Source organism: Scaptodrosophila lebanonensis, unplaced genomic scaffold (genome assembly GCF_003285725.1).
Source record: "Scaptodrosophila lebanonensis strain 11010-0011.00,11010-0021.00 unplaced genomic scaffold, SlebRS2 tig00000053-arrow-pilon, whole genome shotgun sequence".
Taxonomy (NCBI): domain Eukaryota; kingdom Metazoa; phylum Arthropoda; class Insecta; order Diptera; family Drosophilidae; genus Scaptodrosophila; species Scaptodrosophila lebanonensis.
Window position 1 is genome coordinate 5,465,198 of NW_022060548.1, and position 20,927 is coordinate 5,486,124.

A 20,927-nucleotide genomic window follows, 5' to 3' on the forward strand; every position below is an offset into this window, starting at 1 on the left:
ATTTATCCTAAGACCATTTTTTAATAAAATAAGCTCTTTAAATTGTATTATAATGGAATTCATAAAATTTAAACTGATAATTCCATTGGTGTAGTATCGCCGATACTTTGTTTTGATATAGTTATAACAAATATCGATACGAACAGCGATACTGTTGGTGTATCGGTGCAACTTCCATCCTCAGCTCAGTTCTCAATCTCTCCCTGTGTTGTATTGCAGGCGGCGTGTAGATGCAAGCAGTTTATATATTTCTGAATAGAGTTGAAAAGTAATTGAAAAATGCATTTGTACAAAAGAAAGGCGAAGCGAAAATATGGCCTGTAAATTATATCATAAATGTGAAAGTGAAGTGCACGCGTGCAAAGCGATGTGAAAACGCAGATTGCTAGAAAAAATCAATTGAAAAGAAAAATTGCATTTCGCTGCCTGTTCGAAACGAAAATAGGTGTAGTAGTGGAAAATATTAAGTTGTTGTTCGTGTGTGTGTGTCGCCAGTTGGTGGGGTGTATGTGTGTAAAAGGCAAAGAAGAAGCAGCAGCAGCGCCAGCAGCAGAAATAGCCAAAGGAGGCGACGACGACGACGGCACCACCAACGAAAAGCGCAAGCCGCGCCAGCAATAAAGAAAAGAAAAAATGAGTTCAAGTTGTGAAAGGTGTGTACCGTTACACTATACAACTACGAATAAAACAGCAACAACATCAGAAGTAGCAGCAATAACAACAAGGTGTTGCGAATGTCGAAATGTGTATACAATTTAATAAAAGATCTCAACAGCAACAACATGAATTAAACAAATCTACTTGTTGTGCTATTGTTAAATAAATTGAGTAAAAAATAAATCCAAGTCTGTCTGCGTACTTTGTATATGTAATATGTGTCTATATGTATGTATGAAGGATGTGCGTGTATTTGTGGGCTGACTGACAAGGAAATGCAAAAAATTTTAACGCAATGCAATCGTTCAGCCGCTTACACAGCCACCCTTCCCCACCCCTTTAAGGCGAGTCCAGCTACTCAGCGCCAGCTGCGTCTGAGTGCGCATGTATGTTTGTTTGTGTGTGTGCGTAAGTTGTGTGTGTGTGTAGGTAGGCCGCCGCTTTTCGTAGGCTGCGTTGCATTTGCATTTTACATATTAAATTAAATGCTAGTATGTTGCTTAATTTATTCAAGTTGGTTTATAAAAACCGCATATGAAAATCGATTTTCTTGCATGAAGCGGCAACAACTTAACGTTACTTCATGCTGAAAAGCAACAAAAAAGAGAGCAATTGCCTTCTGTAACTGGTAGATACTTGGTTGTGTGTGTGAAGGACAGTGTGGAACACATTCTGAATGCAACTTCAAATAAGGAATAACCGGAAAATGTTTGACAAAATAAGTTGTGTGTTTGTGTGTCTGCCTTCAAAACAAGGAAATTCATGGGGAAAACCAACGCATACAATGAAAACTCACACATACACATGCGCACAATTCGGAAATTCAAGGCGTTAAAACTTGGGTTAGAATTGGGTGTTTTTTGGATTTGTTGTTATTGTATTTCATCTTTGCGCAGCTTTTTCAAATAAAAGAAGAACTGCGATGAATGAATGAATGAATGAAATTTGTCTGCGCATACATATGACTCGACATTGTGTTTTTATATCTGCCGTTATTGCTTGTGTTGTTGTTGTTGCTGTATGGGGCGTGATGGCCTTACAAAATTTTTATCTTTTGACTTAAAGCATGTGCATTCTTGAAATGCTTTTGCTTTAAAATAGAAGCACTCGCATTTTAATGTCTTTCTACGTATTAATGCACATACATATGTACATACATATATTTAAATATGTATGTATGTGTCTCATGGCTTTTGCATTACAGAATAGAATGGGTAGAAATTATCGAACCGCGAACCAAGGAGCACATGTATGCCAATTTAACAACTGGCGAATGCGTTTGGGATCCACCAGAGGTAAGTGTCACATCACTTCATTCTAATAAATAAATAATTTATATAAAAATTATTCGAAATCATTAGTCATTTATCGCCTTCTAGATCGGTAAAGATGGGCTATGCATTTGTTTTGTTATTAAAATACATATGTATGTATGTACATAAAAAAGACAAAAATTGAATTAATTACTTATGTATGTACATATGTAAATATTATTTTTACTAAAATTAACTTCTCAAAAGCTCATAGAAATTCCCCATGTCGGGAGCTTACTAAATTGCCTTAAATAATTCAAATTGTTCATTTACAATGACTATTTTAAATGCAAACCGTTTGCAAATTTCTGACCCAGTTTGGTAATTGACTAAACAAGGTTAATTGTATTTAATATTTGATGCACACGTTTTTCATTTGCCTATCGAAATGTTATGCAAGAAATTATAGCGTTAATTTAATCCAAGATAGAGTGTCGAAACTAGCACCTAATTATTCGCCGCTTACATGCACACATACATTCGTATGAGTTTGCCATCTGACTTTTCCTTTTACGAAATTTTACCCCCACACTCCTTCCACTCGCGATGTTTGTCTAATTTCTTTGGCCAGGTCATGTTTGTTCGCCTGTAAGGTGTCGCAGTCTAATAACTTTGCTTCAAAGCGCTGCGACGCGACAAGCAGAAAGTCAAACAGCCGCAATAAAGTCAATCCCCTGCCCTATCGTTGGCGAAACGCTCACATCACTTCTACCCTGTATATAAAAGGGTAGATGAAATTGCTTAGAATTTATGTAACAGTGAGATTGCAAAGTAAATACATTTATCTAATTTTCTATTTGTAAGGCCTTAAGTACTTGAGCAGTCAGTCTTGATTTATTTTAATGAAATAAATAACACAAAATGTGGCATATCCTACTATGTGCGACTGCCGCATCATTTAATGGAAAAATTGAATATTTAATAAATGAAAAAGAAATAAAATGTTTTTACCAACAGAATCGATTAACAATACTTCGAAAAAACATACAAAAAGAAAAAGGTTGCTTTTTGTAAATAATAATATATCTTTTTTCAAAAGCTGTCGACATTGTTTATTTTTAAAGTTTCCTAGAAAGATTTAATTTTTAAAATACTCTAAACTAGCTCAATTTCATACTTCCGATACCAGATTAGTAGTATTCTAGCACAGGGCTCACAAGAGAGCTGTTTGGTGGCTTGATCATTGAATTCTTTGATTAACGTTTTATGAACTCAATTTTATTTTTCGATATATCTTATAAAATTAGAGTCTGCTAAGTGGTATGCAGAAATGTGAATCGACAAAATTATGTATTGATGGACTTAAACGCCTACAGTTCTTTGTAAAGTTTAGAAAATCGAAAATTTCGTAAAATAAATGACATCTAAGAAGGATGGTCTTGGGTCAAACTTTAAATGTTTCTCATTATTATATTCAACTTCTAGTGCCAATGTTTGATGTTTCGATGCATTTTGCATGGTGGGGGAAGTATTTTAATATCTGTCTATTTTCCATAAGTCGCAAACTCTTGACTACCGATTAAGTAAAGAACTATTACCAAATTATTTCAATCAGCTATAAGTTGTAATGCTTGAGTTTCAGTGCCGCATCGATATATTTTATGCTGTAAGTTAGTTCAAAAGTCGGCCAACTAAGTACAGAGCTTTTGCCTTTTTATTGCCGGAAGTAGTGAAAATTTCATTGATTTTGTTGCTGCCATGTCCTCGACGTTCGCCTGCAATGGCCTCGTATATGTACTAATGCACCATATGAGACTGTGTGTGTGTGTACTTCGTCCTTAATGAAAAGGTTTGCATGCAATGCAACGCCTGATTGCTGTGGTCGGACTGGTCACGAGGCTCGTTGGTGTTAGTGTTGGTTTGTGTGTGTGTGTGTGTCGTCCATTTGACGCTGTGATTTATTGCCGAAACCCAGCCCCGGGTCCCTTTTTATCTGCGCCAAGAAGTAGTCGTACGTTCCATGTTTGGCAAACATTTACGCGTCCGTATCTGTATGAGTATGAGAGTGTCTGTGTTTGTTTGCGTTTCATTTCGGTTTTTCTTTTTATTTCACTCTCACTCTCAGCAGTCACCCGCACGCTGGCAGCAAAACATGTGACTGCAGTAGGAAGCAAAGCAAAACTCATCCACACACACACTCACATCCATACATACAAACACCACATGCCCTCAATTCACCATGTACTGCAATTGTTGTTGTTATTGTTGTTATTTTTGCTGCTGGAAGTGAATCCTTTTAGCTGCGCAATATAATCTATACAATTTATGCAGCGCAACGTAAAGCAAAAGGGAGCATGTAACGGTACAAAGGGGTTGCACTCACACACACTCACACACACACACACACACACACACACACACGCACACAAAAGAGCACCCACTGTAAACGCCCACTCGTCAACACGCAGCTTTAAATTAGCAGCCATAACTGCAACGGAAAGGGTATTATGTTATTCCCTTTGTGGAAGTTCTTATAACGCACGGGGAGTTTCTTTGAAATCCATATTAGGAGCTTATTTTTGTTTCCCAGTAACGACTTTCATTCAGTCCAATCGATTAAAAATCTAACGGACTACAGTTTTTTTTAAAATAATAAGTAAAAGAATGCTATAACAACGAGCTAAAAAGAACTCTTCTATTCGACCTACTGTCCGGGATTTTGAAAGTAACAATAACATTATTGGAGGGCTAGAGATGCGTAACAAAAACATATTGCCTGGGATTTAGTTTGGTTTTGGTTACTTTAGATCTTCTACTTATGGTTAGGTAGGCAGACCGATGACTTATCCTATAGATTTATATTTTATGATGATGATTAACAAATACTCGCACCAATCTAGTATATCGTCCTTTTATTATAGTCCGGACAGTCCTTAGAACAATAATCCATTGCGTGCATACTTGTATAATTGGATCATAAAAAGAGCTGAACAAAGCATTATTTATATCCATTTTTGTAATAAAGAAACAATAACCAAATATTGTAAAGAATAAGGGACGTGAACAAAAAGACTGTTCAGAAATAAGTAATGCTAGGCAAGAGTTTATTTTTTACGAAATGACAAAAAAGTTTGTATTTGTTGTTAAAACACACACATTTATGAAGCATACTTTGAGTTCATAAATTTTGGTATTTGAAATTGTTTAATAAATATGGTTGTCATTCCTCTGGAATTTGGAACATATTTTCGCCCCACAATACTAATGCTTATATCGTAAATGTCAACAATTTTTTCTTTTAACATAAAAGATATGTGTGGGTACTGCTGAAGATCCGTGAAGCTAGTGGTTTAATTTCCCTCATTTTCCCATAAATTTGTACATCTTATTGCCATCAGTCGAGTAAGGGTCGTTAAAAAAATTGTGGATGTAGACATAAATGTTTTGTTTAAAACTGTTTTTTTTTTCGCTTGCAAGTTAATTGTGCAGCTTTTTGTTATAACTTTGTCGTTTGCCTAGTTTTCATTAACGTTGGCGTTGTTGTTGGTGACACCAAAAGAGCAGAAACTTTGTCTATTGTACGTGATTTGAAATTTATGCACTGCAAAGCCAAACGCCAACTGTCTTTTTGTTTCACTTTTTTTCTTCATTTTTTTTTTTGTCTTTTCTTTATAATTCACCCTCGGTAACTTTTTTCATAGCCATGCACACTTTTTGCTCATTTGCTTTGTAAAACTTCCGGTTAAGAAAAAAAATAAGAAAGAAACATGAGGCAGCGCCACACACATGCACACGAAACGACACTTGCCTGCCTTCCCTCTTCCACCTCCCCCCCCTTTCTGCAAGCAAGCTCTGAGCAGCAACAAAGCGGCCAACAATAATGTTCACGTGCGTCCGCCGGCGTCCAACGACGCCGCCTTATAGGCAGAGCCCATAGCTCTATAGCGCTCTCTCTCTGAGCTGAGTTCAGCTCAGCCCAGCTCAGGGTCCCCATCGGCGGTTGTTGCTACACAGCACTACTAAGCGATGGTGTGTGTACGTAATCGTCAAAATATTTCAAATTATTTTAACTTTTTTCTTACATATATATTTGTATTTTCCTGATCGACAAATCGCGTAACCTTCTTGGGCTACGGACTTCCGGTTTTCGCAATGTGGGCTTTTGGGTTGCACACATAAAATATAAATACGTACAAATATAATTTTGAAACACTTGAATGTAATTACCAAGGCAATTATAAGCCTATGAATATTATTAATGTTGTTAGTAAAATTGTAATTTGTAGTTAATGTATGTATGCTGTCTGTGCACATATTCAAATGGCTCAGAATTTCGTGGACTTTTCACGATAAATTATAACTCGCCAAATTTATCATTCATTTGCAATTGACGACATGTGCTTTCATAAAAGAGAAAATCGAAACGCCGATAGCATAATGAAATGAAGTCATCAGATTACATTTCAGTCGATCGAGGGAAAGTGACGTAAGCGTGACTTTGCGGAAGATTATGCATCGTGGATGTTTGTTCTGTTTCTATGTTAAGGGTGGGATAGCCAGAGAAGGGCCATTTGGAACTATCTATGAAACTTTTTTTTTCTAATTTTTATTAACCCATATGTTAGTGTTCTATATAGAAAGATGATGGCGTTAAATATATTTTCTAAAACTCATAGATGAATCTTTATTCTTTCAGTGTGATTTTAAATATTCTTAGCTTTTTCATCAATTTTTAAATATTTGCCTTTAATTTATTATAGGCAATATTATTATATATATATATTATATATATATTTTTTTACAATGTATCCAAATTTAGCTTCGAAATATACCATAAACAGTCATGCTGGAGCTCAGTTGAAATAAGACTGATGGCTATCAATCTATATATAAGTTTGTTTGCTGATATAAAAAGTTTATCAACAATTGTCAAAGACATATGTAGCTTATTGTTCAGTCTTTAGAAATTAATACCTTTAACTTAATACATACCCGTCAATTTTCTCTATGAAAACCCACATTGAAACGGAGTTACGAAGTCATTGCAGATGGGTTTTGGGAAGTCTAGCTTTGGCTCCTTATGATTTGTTTCTGTTTCTAAAACTTAAATCCTGACTGAGCCCTATAACAAGTGTATGAAAAATTGGATTAACCCTTGGCATGCCTGTAGTATTAGTTAAAAAGGATCATCATGATAGAGATTAGTGTGTAAATACATAAATTTGTATTTTAACCTGGCCGTTTTGGGTATTCTTGTTTATTAATGGGCTTAGATAATTTTTCAATGCATTTTTTGTGGGTGATTATTATAACTAAATGCGTCATCGTTACGTCAAAAAAAAAAAAGACCCACTCCCTCGTATATTAGCAATTACCTTTCATTAAAATGCAATCATATTCTGTAACACTCTCTACCACTGAATGTGACTGAACTATTTTTAAAATAAAATAATAGCCATTGTTGTTATTTTGAATCAATCTGTGGTGATGCATTTTCATCATTACTAATTGTTTGCTTTGTTCTTTATATTGATGATGACCTAATTTTTGAAGAAGAAAAATATTTTATACTATGTTCTCAAAATATGAATATTGTTTAGACGAGCCATCATTCGAATGTCTATATATATGAACACATACATACATATGTTTGTATGTACGTGTTTTATTTATGTTTGTATGAATCACAGGCACGCATGGGCACTGACCTGATAGCTGAGAGCATTTGATGTTAATGATGTTGCTGATTAGAAATGTGCGCGGCTTTTCGTTTCGTTTTGCAATATGTTGTAGCCGGTGGGGTCGCCTCATTTTCCATAAATTCTCATTAAACGCAATATTATTTTTCAATTAAAGTCGAAGCAGACACAGAAGCACACAAAATGGGAGAAAATTGTGGCGAAATGAATGAATATGGACGACAATGAAACGAATGCATTTACGCGGAACGCGTGCCGTTGGCCAATGTTCGTGCAATTGTAATCAGCTATGGTACAGTGGGAGGAGAACGTTTAATATTTGTAAAAATTATTATGTTGGTGGTGCTTTTGACAATACGTTTTTAAAGAAGATGTGAAAACTATGTACTTGATTGCAATTGGTATAAGCTTATTATTGTTTAAGAAACAAATGGATTTTCAAAAGCAAATAAAAAATAAGTAAAATTTAAATTTAAGGGAAAGACTTCAAGTTAATTAAAATATACTATGTATATAGCCTTCACTTAAAATTGAAAGTGTGCCAGTACCCAGAAGAAACAATGTGAATGTATGTTCATATGTCTATCTCTTTGTCTGTCTGCCTGTCTGTGTCAATTACTACTTGTCCTGAAGATATTTTTTGGTACACATTATTTTCTAGGTATCTTTTTATACATTAAAAGCTGCTTTCTAAGTTCTTACATTTTGGTTAATTAAATATTAAAATTGCAAGAATTAACTTTATAGAGAGTTGAAAAATTATATTTAACAAGTAAAAAAGCTAAAGTCGGGTGTCCCGACTTCGAAATGCTCTGTACATATGTTTACAATAATTATAGAAAATAAAAAAAATTAAGAAAATAAAAAAAAAAATTTGATCGATTTTACCTCTCTCGGTATTCGAACTCACGTAAAGGGTTTATAATTGCACATTTACATAGCAATTGCGTCTGTGTGAGTCTATGTATGCCTATGCGCATCTATTCGTGTCTGTGTAAGCATTTTCGCAGTCAACCAAACAGCAACATCAACAACAGCCGCGGGCAGCGCTTGAGCAGCGCTGCAGCAGCGCTGCATCAGCAAATATATTTATGGCTATAACTTCTTGTTAAATCGGTCTATCATAATGAAATTTGGCATACGGACACATAATAACTAACTGGGGGTATTTCCAAAATTTTAGTTAGAAATTCCAAGAATTACGGGAGTTACGATTTGCGGGGTAGAGGGGGGAGGGAGGGGAATTCCAAAATATACATTTTCTGCGTATTCACATAAGGCATCTGGGACTAAAATTTGGTGTTCCTAGGTCTTATAGTCTCCGAGATATAGGCGATTATACGAATGGAAAATCGGGAAAACCCCCATAGGGGGGAAGTGGGGGGGAAAATCAAAAAAATAAAACAAACTCGTATAGAATACACACATAACGCATCTTCGTGCAAAATTTGGTGTCTCTATCTCTTATAGTCTCTGAGATCCAGGTGTTCATACGGACGGACAGACGGACAGACGGACAGACGGACAGACGGACAGACAGACAGACAGGGCTAGATCGACTCGTCTCGTCATGCTGATCAAGAATATATATACTTTGTGGGGTCTGCCACGCCTCCTTCTGCCTGTTACATTTTTCAGCTCCCGCAAACCTAATATACTCTTGTACATTTCATGTACAGAGTATAAAAACTATCTTCATAAATTTGCATTGAAATATTTATACAGAGTTGAATATTTAATGTTCTATGTTCTTACATTTTTGTTAATGAAATATTAAAATTTCAAAAATTAAACTTTATTGGGAGTTGAAAGATTCAAATACATACTACTTCTCCTAAAGATATTTTTTGGTACAAATTATTTCCTAGGTATCTTTTTAATTTCTTACATTTTAGTTAATTAAATATAAAAATTGCAAGAATTTAACTTTATGGAGAGTTGCAAGATGATATTTAAAAACTATCTTCATAAATTAGCATTCAAATATTTATACAGATTTGAATATTTAACAGTTTTGATAACTTAAAAATTGTACAAATTATTACAATTTCTTTCCTGCAAGTTCAATTCAATTTTAACCCACTGTACGCTGCTCCAATTTTTGTTCTATAGTGGGGCACAGATACAAAAATGCCATCAATGAGTGAACGCTAGTATATGAGATAAAGATGTTGCTCATTGTTGTTGCTGACGTTGCTGCTGTTGTCGTTGTTATTGTTGTTGTATTTCCATAATTACAAAATATTTGGAATATCGTACAAGGCCAAATGAGGCCCATTGCCTGTATTTATTTCAGTTGCTGCTGCATGTGGCATGCGTTGTAAAATCAGACAAAGAGAAAACTGCCAGCCCCGCTAAGTGACTGACTGCCTAGCTGACTGACTGACGGACGGACGGACGGACGGACGAACAGACTGACAGTTGAAAACGCAACAATGCGAAAAGTGTAACAACGACGATGCTGCCGCCGCCCGCGGGCAACGACGCGCAGCCTTGTCCCAATCAACGCTGGGCGCGCCCACAAATTATGCAACATGCTGCTGCCACAGTACGCGTCGGGGCCACAGTTGAAGCTTGAAATTGAAAAAAAGTAACTCAAATGAAAAGAAACCGAGATGAAAGCTTTTATTTGCATTCGCAACTGCAGGGGGTGGCAAATGGGCGAACTGAGCTGAGCTGAGTACGCTGAAAGCTACGTGGTTTGTTGGACGGATAGATGGATGGATCGATGGATGAATAGTGTGTGTGTGTGTGTGCCTGTTGAAGGGCAGCGCTTACATGCGCGCTTTGTTATTATCAGACATTGCAACAACAACAGCAACAACAACAAAAACAGTGGCAGCAACAGCAGCTGTAACAACAACAAAAAATATTAACAATGTCACAAAACGGGCGCAATGCAACGCATCAGGGCTGGGCTCGGTTGGGTTGCTGCAACAAAAGTTCAAGGTCAACACCGCATGCATTCTGCAGCAATAGCCCTGACAGAGACAGAGAGTAATGGCGTAAAAGAGAGAAACAGTATGGTGCGGAGAGAGCTATTGGGGAAAGAAAGACCTTGCTAACAGGGCGCAGGATTAACCACACGCGCCTATCTGAAGAGTGCCCGTCAGGGGGGAGGGGAGGGGAAAGGGGCTGCACCATCACTTGGTCATGACAGTTCGCCACAAGGTGACGGAAGCTTCAATGGCACAAACACCTATTTCTCCAACTAACGTTAAGATAACAATATCTGTCAATGTCTGACTATTCTAAATGGCTTTCTTTCCGTTTCAAGTTTGACGCAATTGCATTTATAAATTAATAGAAATACACATATGTATGTATAAACAATATAAATAAATGGAATAAAAAGAAATTACATTTTCTCAGCTTACAAATTAAATAAGAAACTAAAATAAAAATATGTGCTACTTGCTTTTTAACGATTTTCCATTATAATAAATAAAAGAAAGTGCACCCTTTTACGATAAAATTGCAGCAAATTCAGTTTATTTTTATTGATAAAAAATAACAATAGCTAAAAAATTAAAAAATAAATCTAAAAAAAAATATATATACATAAATATAAAAAAAAATTTATTTTCTAAAATAAAATGAACCGCAACTATTTGTCAGAAAATTAAAACATATTAAATTATTTCGGATTTTCGGACAAAGAAAATTCAATTCTAGAAAATAATATATACTTTTCAAGCAACGTTTATTTTCGGATTACACCAAATATCAGTCCAATATAAGTACACCTAATTCTTCCTTTACGCGGTCCCTTTTTTACACGATTTTCATATAACACGGTTTGAAAACTAACAATTTCATATATATTTCTTTAGAGATAAGGAACCAATCACCTATTTTTGCATATGATCAATGTCTTTCTTTTACACGGTTGTTTCTGGAACCAATCTACCGTGTAAAACCAGATTTAGGCGTAGTACAAGGTGTGTTCCAAGTAAACAGGACTTTAAAAAAAAACAGAACAAATGGTTTTATCGGCAAAATCAGTTTATTTTATTCAAAATAGTCTCCTGCTTCAATACAGCTTTTTGCACGATCCAAAAGCATGTCGAACGAGTGTTTTAGCTCGTTGGCCGGTATGGCCGCCAGTATGCCGGTGCAAGAGGTTTGATTGGCCTCTACGTCTGCATAACGCTTTCCTTTCATGGGGAAATGCACGTTTCCGAAAAGGTAGAAATCGCACGGTACCATATCAGGTGATTACGGCGAGTGGTTAATGGTTTAAATGTGATTTTTGGTCAAATAATCGGTCACAAGCGTCGATCGATGAGAGCAATTTTTGGTCGTCAGTAAATTTTTGCGGAACAAACCGTGCACACACCTTTCGATGTTTTGGAGATGTTCAATTCCATTTCCATCAATTTCAATGATGGTTTCGGCTGATTTTTGATGAATTCACGCACAGTTTCGATGGAATTTTTGGTGATCACGAATTTTGATTGGCCCACATGTTGATCGTCATTTATGTCCTCACGACCACTTTGAAAACGTTGAAACTACTCGTGTCCTCTGCTACGGGATAGGCAATCATCGCCATAAACTTGTTCCATCAATTGAAACGTTTCGGTAAAAGTTTTACCAATTTTACAACAAAATTTAATGTTGGCTCTTTGTTCGAACCTCATTTTCGCACCGATAACACAAACATACTGACACTTAAAACGCAATAACTTCACTTTCAATCGATGAAATGTCATGAAATTCTCACTGGACAATCGACAAGCAGATTCTCACGCATCAGTCGACATATAGATAGCGCCACCAGGGGGCGCTAGATTCAAAAAGTCCTGTTGTTTGGAACGCACCTTGTATACAGACTTCATCTGTTGAAAATATTAGGTCAATAATTACGTCAAACGATAGTACTGATAGTTTGTTTAAGGAGCTGCAATATATAGAGAATTTCTCAATAGGGGTTGCCAATACTTGATCGATTCGCCGAATCTCTTCCAATTACCTGTAAAATTATATATACAGACTTTTGTGGCTGCATTGTGCATTAAGCCCATATACATACATATAAACCAAATATATATACGAGTATACGAATATCTATAGTTGACTCAACCATAAGTAAAGCGCATTCATTTGACAATCATCATGATCGCACTCTCACTTACAGGATGTGCCAATTAAGCGCACCGACTCGTCACAGTGGTGGGAATTGTTTGACACAAATACGAAACGGTTCTACTATTATAATGCCGCCACACAGAAGACAGTCTGGCATCGGCCGAGTAAGTGTGACATCATACCGCTGGCCAAGCTGCAAACACTCAAACAGAACACCGATCCGAGTGAGCGTCGAGAGCAGACCACGCCACAAAAACAAAAGCCCCAACAGACCCAACAACAACAGCAGCAGCAGCCATCGCCCATGTCGGCGGCCTCAAAGAAGGTGCGAGCGCAGCGTGTCAGTGGCGGCAATGGCGCTGTGGCCAGCTCTGAGGAGAAACTCTCCAGTACAGACATGATCTCTAGTCCACGTGGGCGACAAAGTTTTCGGTGAGTGTTTCCGATTCATAAACTATAGCCTTTGTTTTATACAAATAAATGTATGTATGTACTAATTTTCTTTTCATTCAGCGTCGGAACGGGTGACTCATCTCGCTCCATGGATGTGCAACAGCAAGCCTACGCTTCCAGGCGTTCGCAAGGTAAATAGCAGATAACTACAAGTATTTATATAAAGTGGCAATCTAATTATAAATATACACAAACAGATTCGAGCAATCACTATAAGGAGTCTGGCAAATCAAGTGATTCGAGCTTGTCCAGTGTGCACGGCTATCGGCGATTCAATGATGGATCCAACGGTGGTGGAGGTGGGGCGAGCACGGAGGGTATACGTTTGGGTTCTCTACAGAAGCAGCAACGCGTTGGCAAAGATAATGGCGCGTAAGTTTTCAAATAATAGATAACACTATTGCTTTGGTGTCACAGAACTTGATATTAGCCTCGCTTTATTCACTAATTGTAAAGAAATGGGATAAAATCCGATTTCAAAATCGTTACCATTATAACACACTCCTACCGCTATACACTTATGGTTCATGCTTTACCTCTCATCGAATACTCTTTGTATCTCTCTCTCTCTCTCTCTCTTCACATATATTCAGCTTTGAAATGTTGCAAGAAAGTACCAGCTCACATAATTTACCGCATGGTTCGTCCTCCTCCTCATCCTATGTTGGTGGTAGTGGTGGTGTCGTCGTCGGCGACAAATACTTTGATCATCAGCTTCGGCCCAGCCACATGCAGGGTTATTGCTCGTCCAAATCATCTGATATAGCCTCACCCACACATTCGGTACATACGCCACAGGCGCAGAAGAAGAAAATATCGCCGGAGTCGGCCACATCGAGGACTCCCTCGGAACGTCAATATAATTACGCACAACAGCAGCAGCAGCAACAACAAACACCACAGCAACAGTTTCAACGCAACGCACAACGCGGTGGTGGCGGCTCCGGAGCTCATCATGGCGGACCCGAACGTGAATACAAGGTCTCGTTGGCCAGGTCAGGAAGCTTTATGTCCTCATCCATAAATCCAGCGGCGGCTGGTCATCACAGCAAGTCGTATCGCACAAATAGTGAGGCAAACGGTGGCGCCGCCAGCGATGATTCCATGCACGAAAAGTATTTTAAATCAGTCGAAAATACGCCGCTCTCACGCCGTCGCCACACAACAAACGCCAAGAGCCACAGTAGCTCAGGTGGTGGCAGCAACACGGTGGCAAGCAACGCGGGTAGTGCGAGCAGCGGCTACAAGAAACATTCAAGTGATTCCAGTCCACAGAGCCCAATAAGTCCACAGGTGAGAAAGCTGGAAGTAATCGTCATTATATTGGTCAATATGCGACTCAGAACTTAAAAAGATATAAGCTCGCCATTCTATTAGAGAGTTCATTGGTTTAACAAATTTATTGATCTTCGATTAGGAAACCTAAACAAATCATTTGATTAAATCCTTAATTTTCTTTTTGTATTATTTGGTTTTCTTTATTAATAGAAAGATCAATACAAAACAAGATAGAACGCTACAGTCGAGCAAGCCCGACAGTAAAATAGCCTGTACTCTCCACAAAAAAAAAAAAATAAAAAAAAAAATTAAATTATTAAAAAAAATGAATGAATGAATGAATTAATTAAATTAAATTAGAATACATGTTAATGTTCAGTTTAAACAGCATACATTTACATCACGTACCTATGCGTGTTTATATGCGTGTATGTATGCAGCACAAAGTTGAACCAAAGCAGCAACAACAACAACAGCTGCGGGCAGCGCTGCCGACAGAGCTGCAGGCAGCGCATGAGCAGCGATTTTACTTATGGCTATAACTTTCTTCAGAATTAACCTATCATGATGAAATTTGGCACACGGACACATTAGTACTAACTGGATGTACCTACCAAAATTGATTTCAAAATTCCGAGAATTACGGAAGTTATAAGAAAAAACACGAATTGCGGGGGAGTGGGGGGGTGCATCGAAAAAAAACTCAAACTCGTACTTTCTCGGTCTTAGGAGAATATGGAAACCAAGTTTGGTTATTCTAGCTCTTATACTTTCTGAGATCCTTGCGTTCATACGGACAGACAGACGGACAGACGGACGGACGGACAAGGCTATATCGACTCGGCTTCTCATCCTGATCAAGAATATATATACTTTGTGGGGTCTGCCACGCCTCCTTCTGTGTGTTACATACATGCGCACAAAACTAGTATAGCCTTTCACCCTTTGGGTACAGGCTATAAATACTTGCTCTAAACAGAACCCAGAACGCCTTCCTAGCGTAATATGAGTCGATCCAAATGATAGCTACTCTCTCTGCTAATTTAAAATAGTTTCGCGACCGGCTTATTTGATTACAATGAGGATCTATTAGAATTAGAATTAATAATTTGATTAAAACTAAGCAGCGAAAAGGTGTTCTGCTCGTAAGCCCTAAAAATGATTATAGATTTGAAAAACCCAACTTTAGAGGCACCAAACCATACGCAATAATTTGATCACTGAAAAATTGTGAGCTAATCCTGCTCATAGAATTATTTTCTTCAGTTTAACGAAAGCAATCATTTTTAGCTGCTATAATAATCATACAAAATTTCTTTATTGCAGACGAAAACCACTCGGCATGCCAAAACCACCTCCACAAATAATACCAACAATAGCGCCATTGCTGGCGCTCTGCCTCAACACTCGCCCGGACATGGCACGGGTGCTAGTCAAGTCTCAATGCAACAGCAGCAGCTTTACAAGCAGGATCCTAGCAGCGGTATGGATCTGTTACAGCTGGAGCGTATTTCGCTGAGCAAACCGCCCACATCGCCGCATCTGAGCGACAACTCAACGGGCCCGGCTAATTTGCTTGGCTTGCTGTCGTACGGCAATAATGTGAACAGCGCCTCCTTGCGCAACAATTTCCCCTCCTCGGATAACATTGGCATGCTGACGCATTCGTCGCGCGGATCCAATGACTCTTCGAGACAGCGTCAGAAGTCAAATAACTCGACGGCGAATCGGTCGCAGCATCATTATCAAACACAACAATCGCAACCGGCGCCCGATAATCGCAGCGGACATGGCTCGCTCCGTCATTTCTCCAGTCTGGACAAGCGCGCCAGCGGTGGTGGCGGCAGTGGTGGCGGTAGTTACTATATTGGAGGCGAGACCAAGCGCGACAAGCGACGCTCCAAGCAGCAGCAGCATCATCTGCATGCAGACAATAGCGAGGGCGAGTACGATAATGGAAACACTTCGCCTTTGTACAGTAACTGGGATCAGGAGATGCCACACTTGTTGCCACTGCGCACCTACATCATGGAGCAGGCGAAGCAGTCCGGTCGCTATGAGTACGGCGATCCCATTGATTCGGACTCGTATCACTCGGATAGTCAGTCGGAGCACTCGCTCTCTGGTCATGAGCCGGACAATGAGGATTCGGATGGTGGCTCAGATACGCATGGCGGTTATTTGGAGCACAATTATGGCATGATTGATGACTATATGAATATCGGTGACAGTGCCTCGTATTATGCGTATCAATATCCGCCCTACGATCCAGCCGGACGTGAGGACATGTAAGTGTCTACAATACTTAGATTTATGTCGAGATATAAGCGCGAAGTAATAGGCAGTGTAATTAAATATGAAAATGAATTAAATACGAAAATCTAAACTACTTTGTGAGATATGTATGCTTAACTGCTTTAGCTTATGGGATCTGCAAAGTAGGATATCCTTAGAGCAAAATGTATAATGTACCGATTGCCACTCCGTCTACCATCAATAACCTATTAACTTAATACAACAGTTAAGTAGATACATTTTGTCCTGTGGGCTTCTCTAAGACTAGGTTTATTTCAAACCTTATTATCATTTTTATCTGCCTTAGGAACCATTAACTTTTAAGCTTACAAAGCTACTTCAATTAAATGGGAGTTATCTCTAACGTTCTGTATGTTTAAGTTCTAATTCGAATTTCTGCTTACTTCTTTCACAGCTCGGACAATGTGGAGGCTGTGCTTGAAGGCATTGGTGGGAACAATGACTCCTGTGCCAAGCCCAAGCCACGCTATCAGATCTCGTACTACGACACCGTATCGCACAGTCCATTGGCATCGCAGTACCAACACCATCATCAGCCATCGTCGCAGCAATCGCAGCATCATCAGTCGCAGCAGCAGCAGCATCAATCACAGCAGCAGCAGCAGCATCCATCACAGCATCAGCTCTATTCTAATACACCACCTCTGCCATACACTGGCCAGCACGGTCAGCCGCCACCGCCGCCACACCAGCCACTGCATTTGGATCCCAACGATGCTAAGCAGAAACAATCTCAGACGCTGCCATCGCCCAATCGACAGATTTCGCGAATTGCGGCCGGCGTTATGCCGCCGAGTGTGGTTGACGGCGCAGGCACGGGACGCTTTGGCCTCCACCAACACTTTCCCAAAGATGATACCAACAATGGTAGCGGCAGCTTAGTTGCTGGTCAACAAACAGCTGCTGTGGCAGCGAGCGCGAGCATGTCACGTGCTGGCCACAAAATGGCACCGCCCTCGCTAAAGCCCACCATACAGCAAATATTTCCGCCCAGCGAGCGTGCGCCCGGTGGTGGTAGCGGTGGCGGTGGTGGTGGCGTCACAACGTTGGCATGCATGAAGGAATGTGATATTGAGAAATTTGCCGCAGACAATTTGAATCTGCATTCGAAGGGCATCTTTCGTAAAAAGGCCTCGGTGCGTGACATGCTTAGCTGGACAGCCGAGGCGATTAGTCGACCTATGTTAGCCCTATCGCGGGACAAGGCGGACAAGAAGACCGCCATAGAGCTATTCAAGCTGGTGCAAATCTATATGGCTGATCGGAAGGCGCGTATGGGCATGAGCCTAAATTCGGTGGCCATTGATATAATCACCGCCTCATTACCACAACAGCAGTAAGTAATCAATGGAATTGTTTATACTTGTACTATATAGACATTGGTTGTGTTCATAAACCTTTCCTAATGATCCCAAATGTTTGCTAAATAAGCCAAAATAATATAATTTTAATAACGGAAACAAACGTTCTTTCTTTTTAAGACTCACAAATAGGGTGTTCACGATATGCTGGCTTGAAAAGCAGTTTCATGATTATCCATAATTCTAAATGTGTGCCTGCTATATACTTGTATTAATCCAAATTTTGTTTGGTTTAAAAGCTTACTCCAAAAGCTCTTACTATTTTATATTTTTCCACACAAATTTAATCTTGTTCTCTAAGAAGCGTTTGTTTTGCCGACTCAGCAATATGTTAGGAATGGAATTTCTTGCTGATATTAAATGCTATTTAATTTTAATTTTTATTGTTTCACTCTTACAGATTACGGGATGAGCTTTATGTGCAATTGTGCCGACAAACTACGGAGAATCCGAAGCGCGAATCTCTGATTCGTGGCTGGGAACTCATGGCTATTTGTTTGTCCTTTGTGCCACCCTCGCCCACGTTTCAACCCACGCTGCTCAAGTAAGAAAAGTACTGATATAATAAATCCTTACACTGACTACCAATATCTTCGTTGCAGTTACGTCAATCGCCATCGGGATCCCTCGTTTGCCACCTCCTTCGTGGAGGTCTGTAAGTGGCCCATACACGTTCAAATCTCGCACTATGCCACGGTTTGTTGTCGGCGCTTGGATCGCATAGGCAGCAGTGGTCGACGCCTCGCAAAAAAGCCCACTGAGGATGAGGTCGAGCAGGCCAGGGTAAGCACTAAATAACTACAGTGGTTAATTATTCTTTAATTTCATGATCATTTTCAGCAACAAATTTTGCGCAACAGCATGTTTGGCAACACGCTTTCAGAAGTAATGGAGCTGCAAAAGGACAAGTTTCCCGGCCACAAACTACCGTGGATACAAACAACGCTTTCCGAGCATGTAAGTGGATCTTATTAATGGAAGCAAATTTATTCCCTCTCGAACAATTTAACACTTGAACAATTTCAGGTATTTCTGCTTAATGGCAAACAAACCGAAGGCATCTTTCGTGTCTCGGCCGATGTGGATGAGGTGAATAATATGAAGAATCGCCTGGATCGGTGGGATGTTCCTGACTATAAGAACACAATGGGTGAGTTGAATGAGTGTTCATATCTTTCACGAGGCCAAGTCAATTTGTAAATAAACTTATTTGGATCAAAGAACTTACTACCTCTTATTATTTTTCTATGTCTTCAGCGGATGCTCACGCGCCTGCTAGTTTACTGAAACTGTGGTATCGCGAACTGTATGATCCGCTTATACCCGATGCATACTATGAGGACTGCGTCAATACCGAGGATCCCGATAAAGCCAAAGAAATAGTTAATAAGTTGCCCGAAATAAATCAATTGGTAAGACGCATTTGGCATTTATCTTTGCAGCTATTATTAATTAATTATGAATTCTTTCTGCTATTCTAGGTCCTAACGTATTTAATACATTTTCTGCAACAATTTTCGATTCCCGAAGTAGTCAGTTGCACAAAAATGGATTCTTCGAATCTGGCCATGGTGTTTGCTCCAAATTGCCTGCGCTGCACCTCCGATGATCCGAAGGTGATATTGGAGAATGCGCGCAAGGAGATGTCCTTTATGCGCACACTCATACAGCACATGGATACGACGACTGTGGCAAAACTTGTCTAGAGCCTAAATTTAACCAAACGATACGATATGTGTACACAAAAAAAAAAAAAAAACAAAACCTAACACAAACTAACACTTTCAAATAAACTAAAGAAAGATGATGGAGAAGAATCAAGTACCCCTTTACTAAAGAAGCTAACTTTGGTAGCTAGGATCCGAACCAATGAGCATGCCTATGTATGTAAAAAAAAATAAAGTTATAATTTACCCCTAAATATGACTTATAGTTACCAAATCTCTACTCATATGTACTTCAATTTGTATTCATACAAAAAGAGAAACTCCTACTACCTTAAAACTAAGCTAATTTTGCTACTCGAATTTCTTACTAATTGCTACTAAATTTATGAAATACTTAATTTTATTTTATTGCGTAAGCCTGCTTTAACAAAATACTCAGAACTCAAACGTAATGCGTAGTGCTTTCCAAACCAAAAATCCAACTCGAGAGAACCATTCAACTAACAAACATCCTTTTAATTATATCTAACAGAAGATATTTAACCTTTTCAAAACGTTCGCTTACGCGCCATAAACTCAATGTGTGCATGCCTAGTTATGTGTCAAAGAACAAGTAGCATCATTTTATTTGAAATATGTTTTTTTTTTTAATTTAAAAAAAAAAATTCCATACAAGCGAAATACTCAAAAGAACAATTAATTCAACAATTTATTCAAAAGGTGCAAAAGCAGCATAAAATAAACAAAACGAAAAGCAAAAAATAAATACAATAAATCTAAATCTATTTATTTAAAAACAAAGAAGAAAATAAAGAGATACTGCTTAGAAATGAAAATACGCGCAGCAACGTAGTGCTATATATATATATATACATTTACAAAAATATATGCAATATATATACTATATATTCATATGCATTATATATACATGTAATTAATAAATAAATGTTAACAATAAAACCAAATTAAATGCTGCGCAAAAGTTTAATCGATAAACAGTTAAGGGATTACATAAATATTGTAAAGTAGATGCATTTTTGTGTGAGAATGTATTGAAGAGAATGATAAACAAAAACAAAAAAGAAGAAAGCAAATACATATATGATGAGTAATAAATCTCAAACGAAAGTCAACAAAAATCAATAAAGTTAT

At 38.4% G+C, this 20,927-nt stretch overlaps 1 protein-coding gene across 1 annotated transcript; it reads left to right on the forward strand.

Annotated features, from left to right (window-relative positions):
* The first annotated feature begins 250 nt into the window (after window positions 1-250).
* LOC115623767 (filaggrin) lies at window positions 251-20,518 on the forward strand. The gene is made up of 14 exons (XM_030518303.1): window positions 251-653; window positions 1,862-1,952; window positions 12,750-13,132; window positions 13,214-13,284; window positions 13,351-13,525; window positions 13,747-14,446; window positions 15,758-16,719; window positions 17,142-18,083; window positions 18,509-18,652; window positions 18,711-18,891; window positions 18,949-19,065; window positions 19,135-19,258; window positions 19,366-19,520; window positions 19,590-20,518. The coding sequence occupies exons 1-14, from the start codon at window positions 634-636 to the stop codon at window positions 19,812-19,814; spliced, it is 4,290 nt and encodes a 1,429-aa protein (XP_030374163.1). The 5' UTR covers window positions 251-633; the 3' UTR covers window positions 19,815-20,518.
* The last annotated feature ends 409 nt before the right edge of the window (window positions 20,519-20,927 follow it).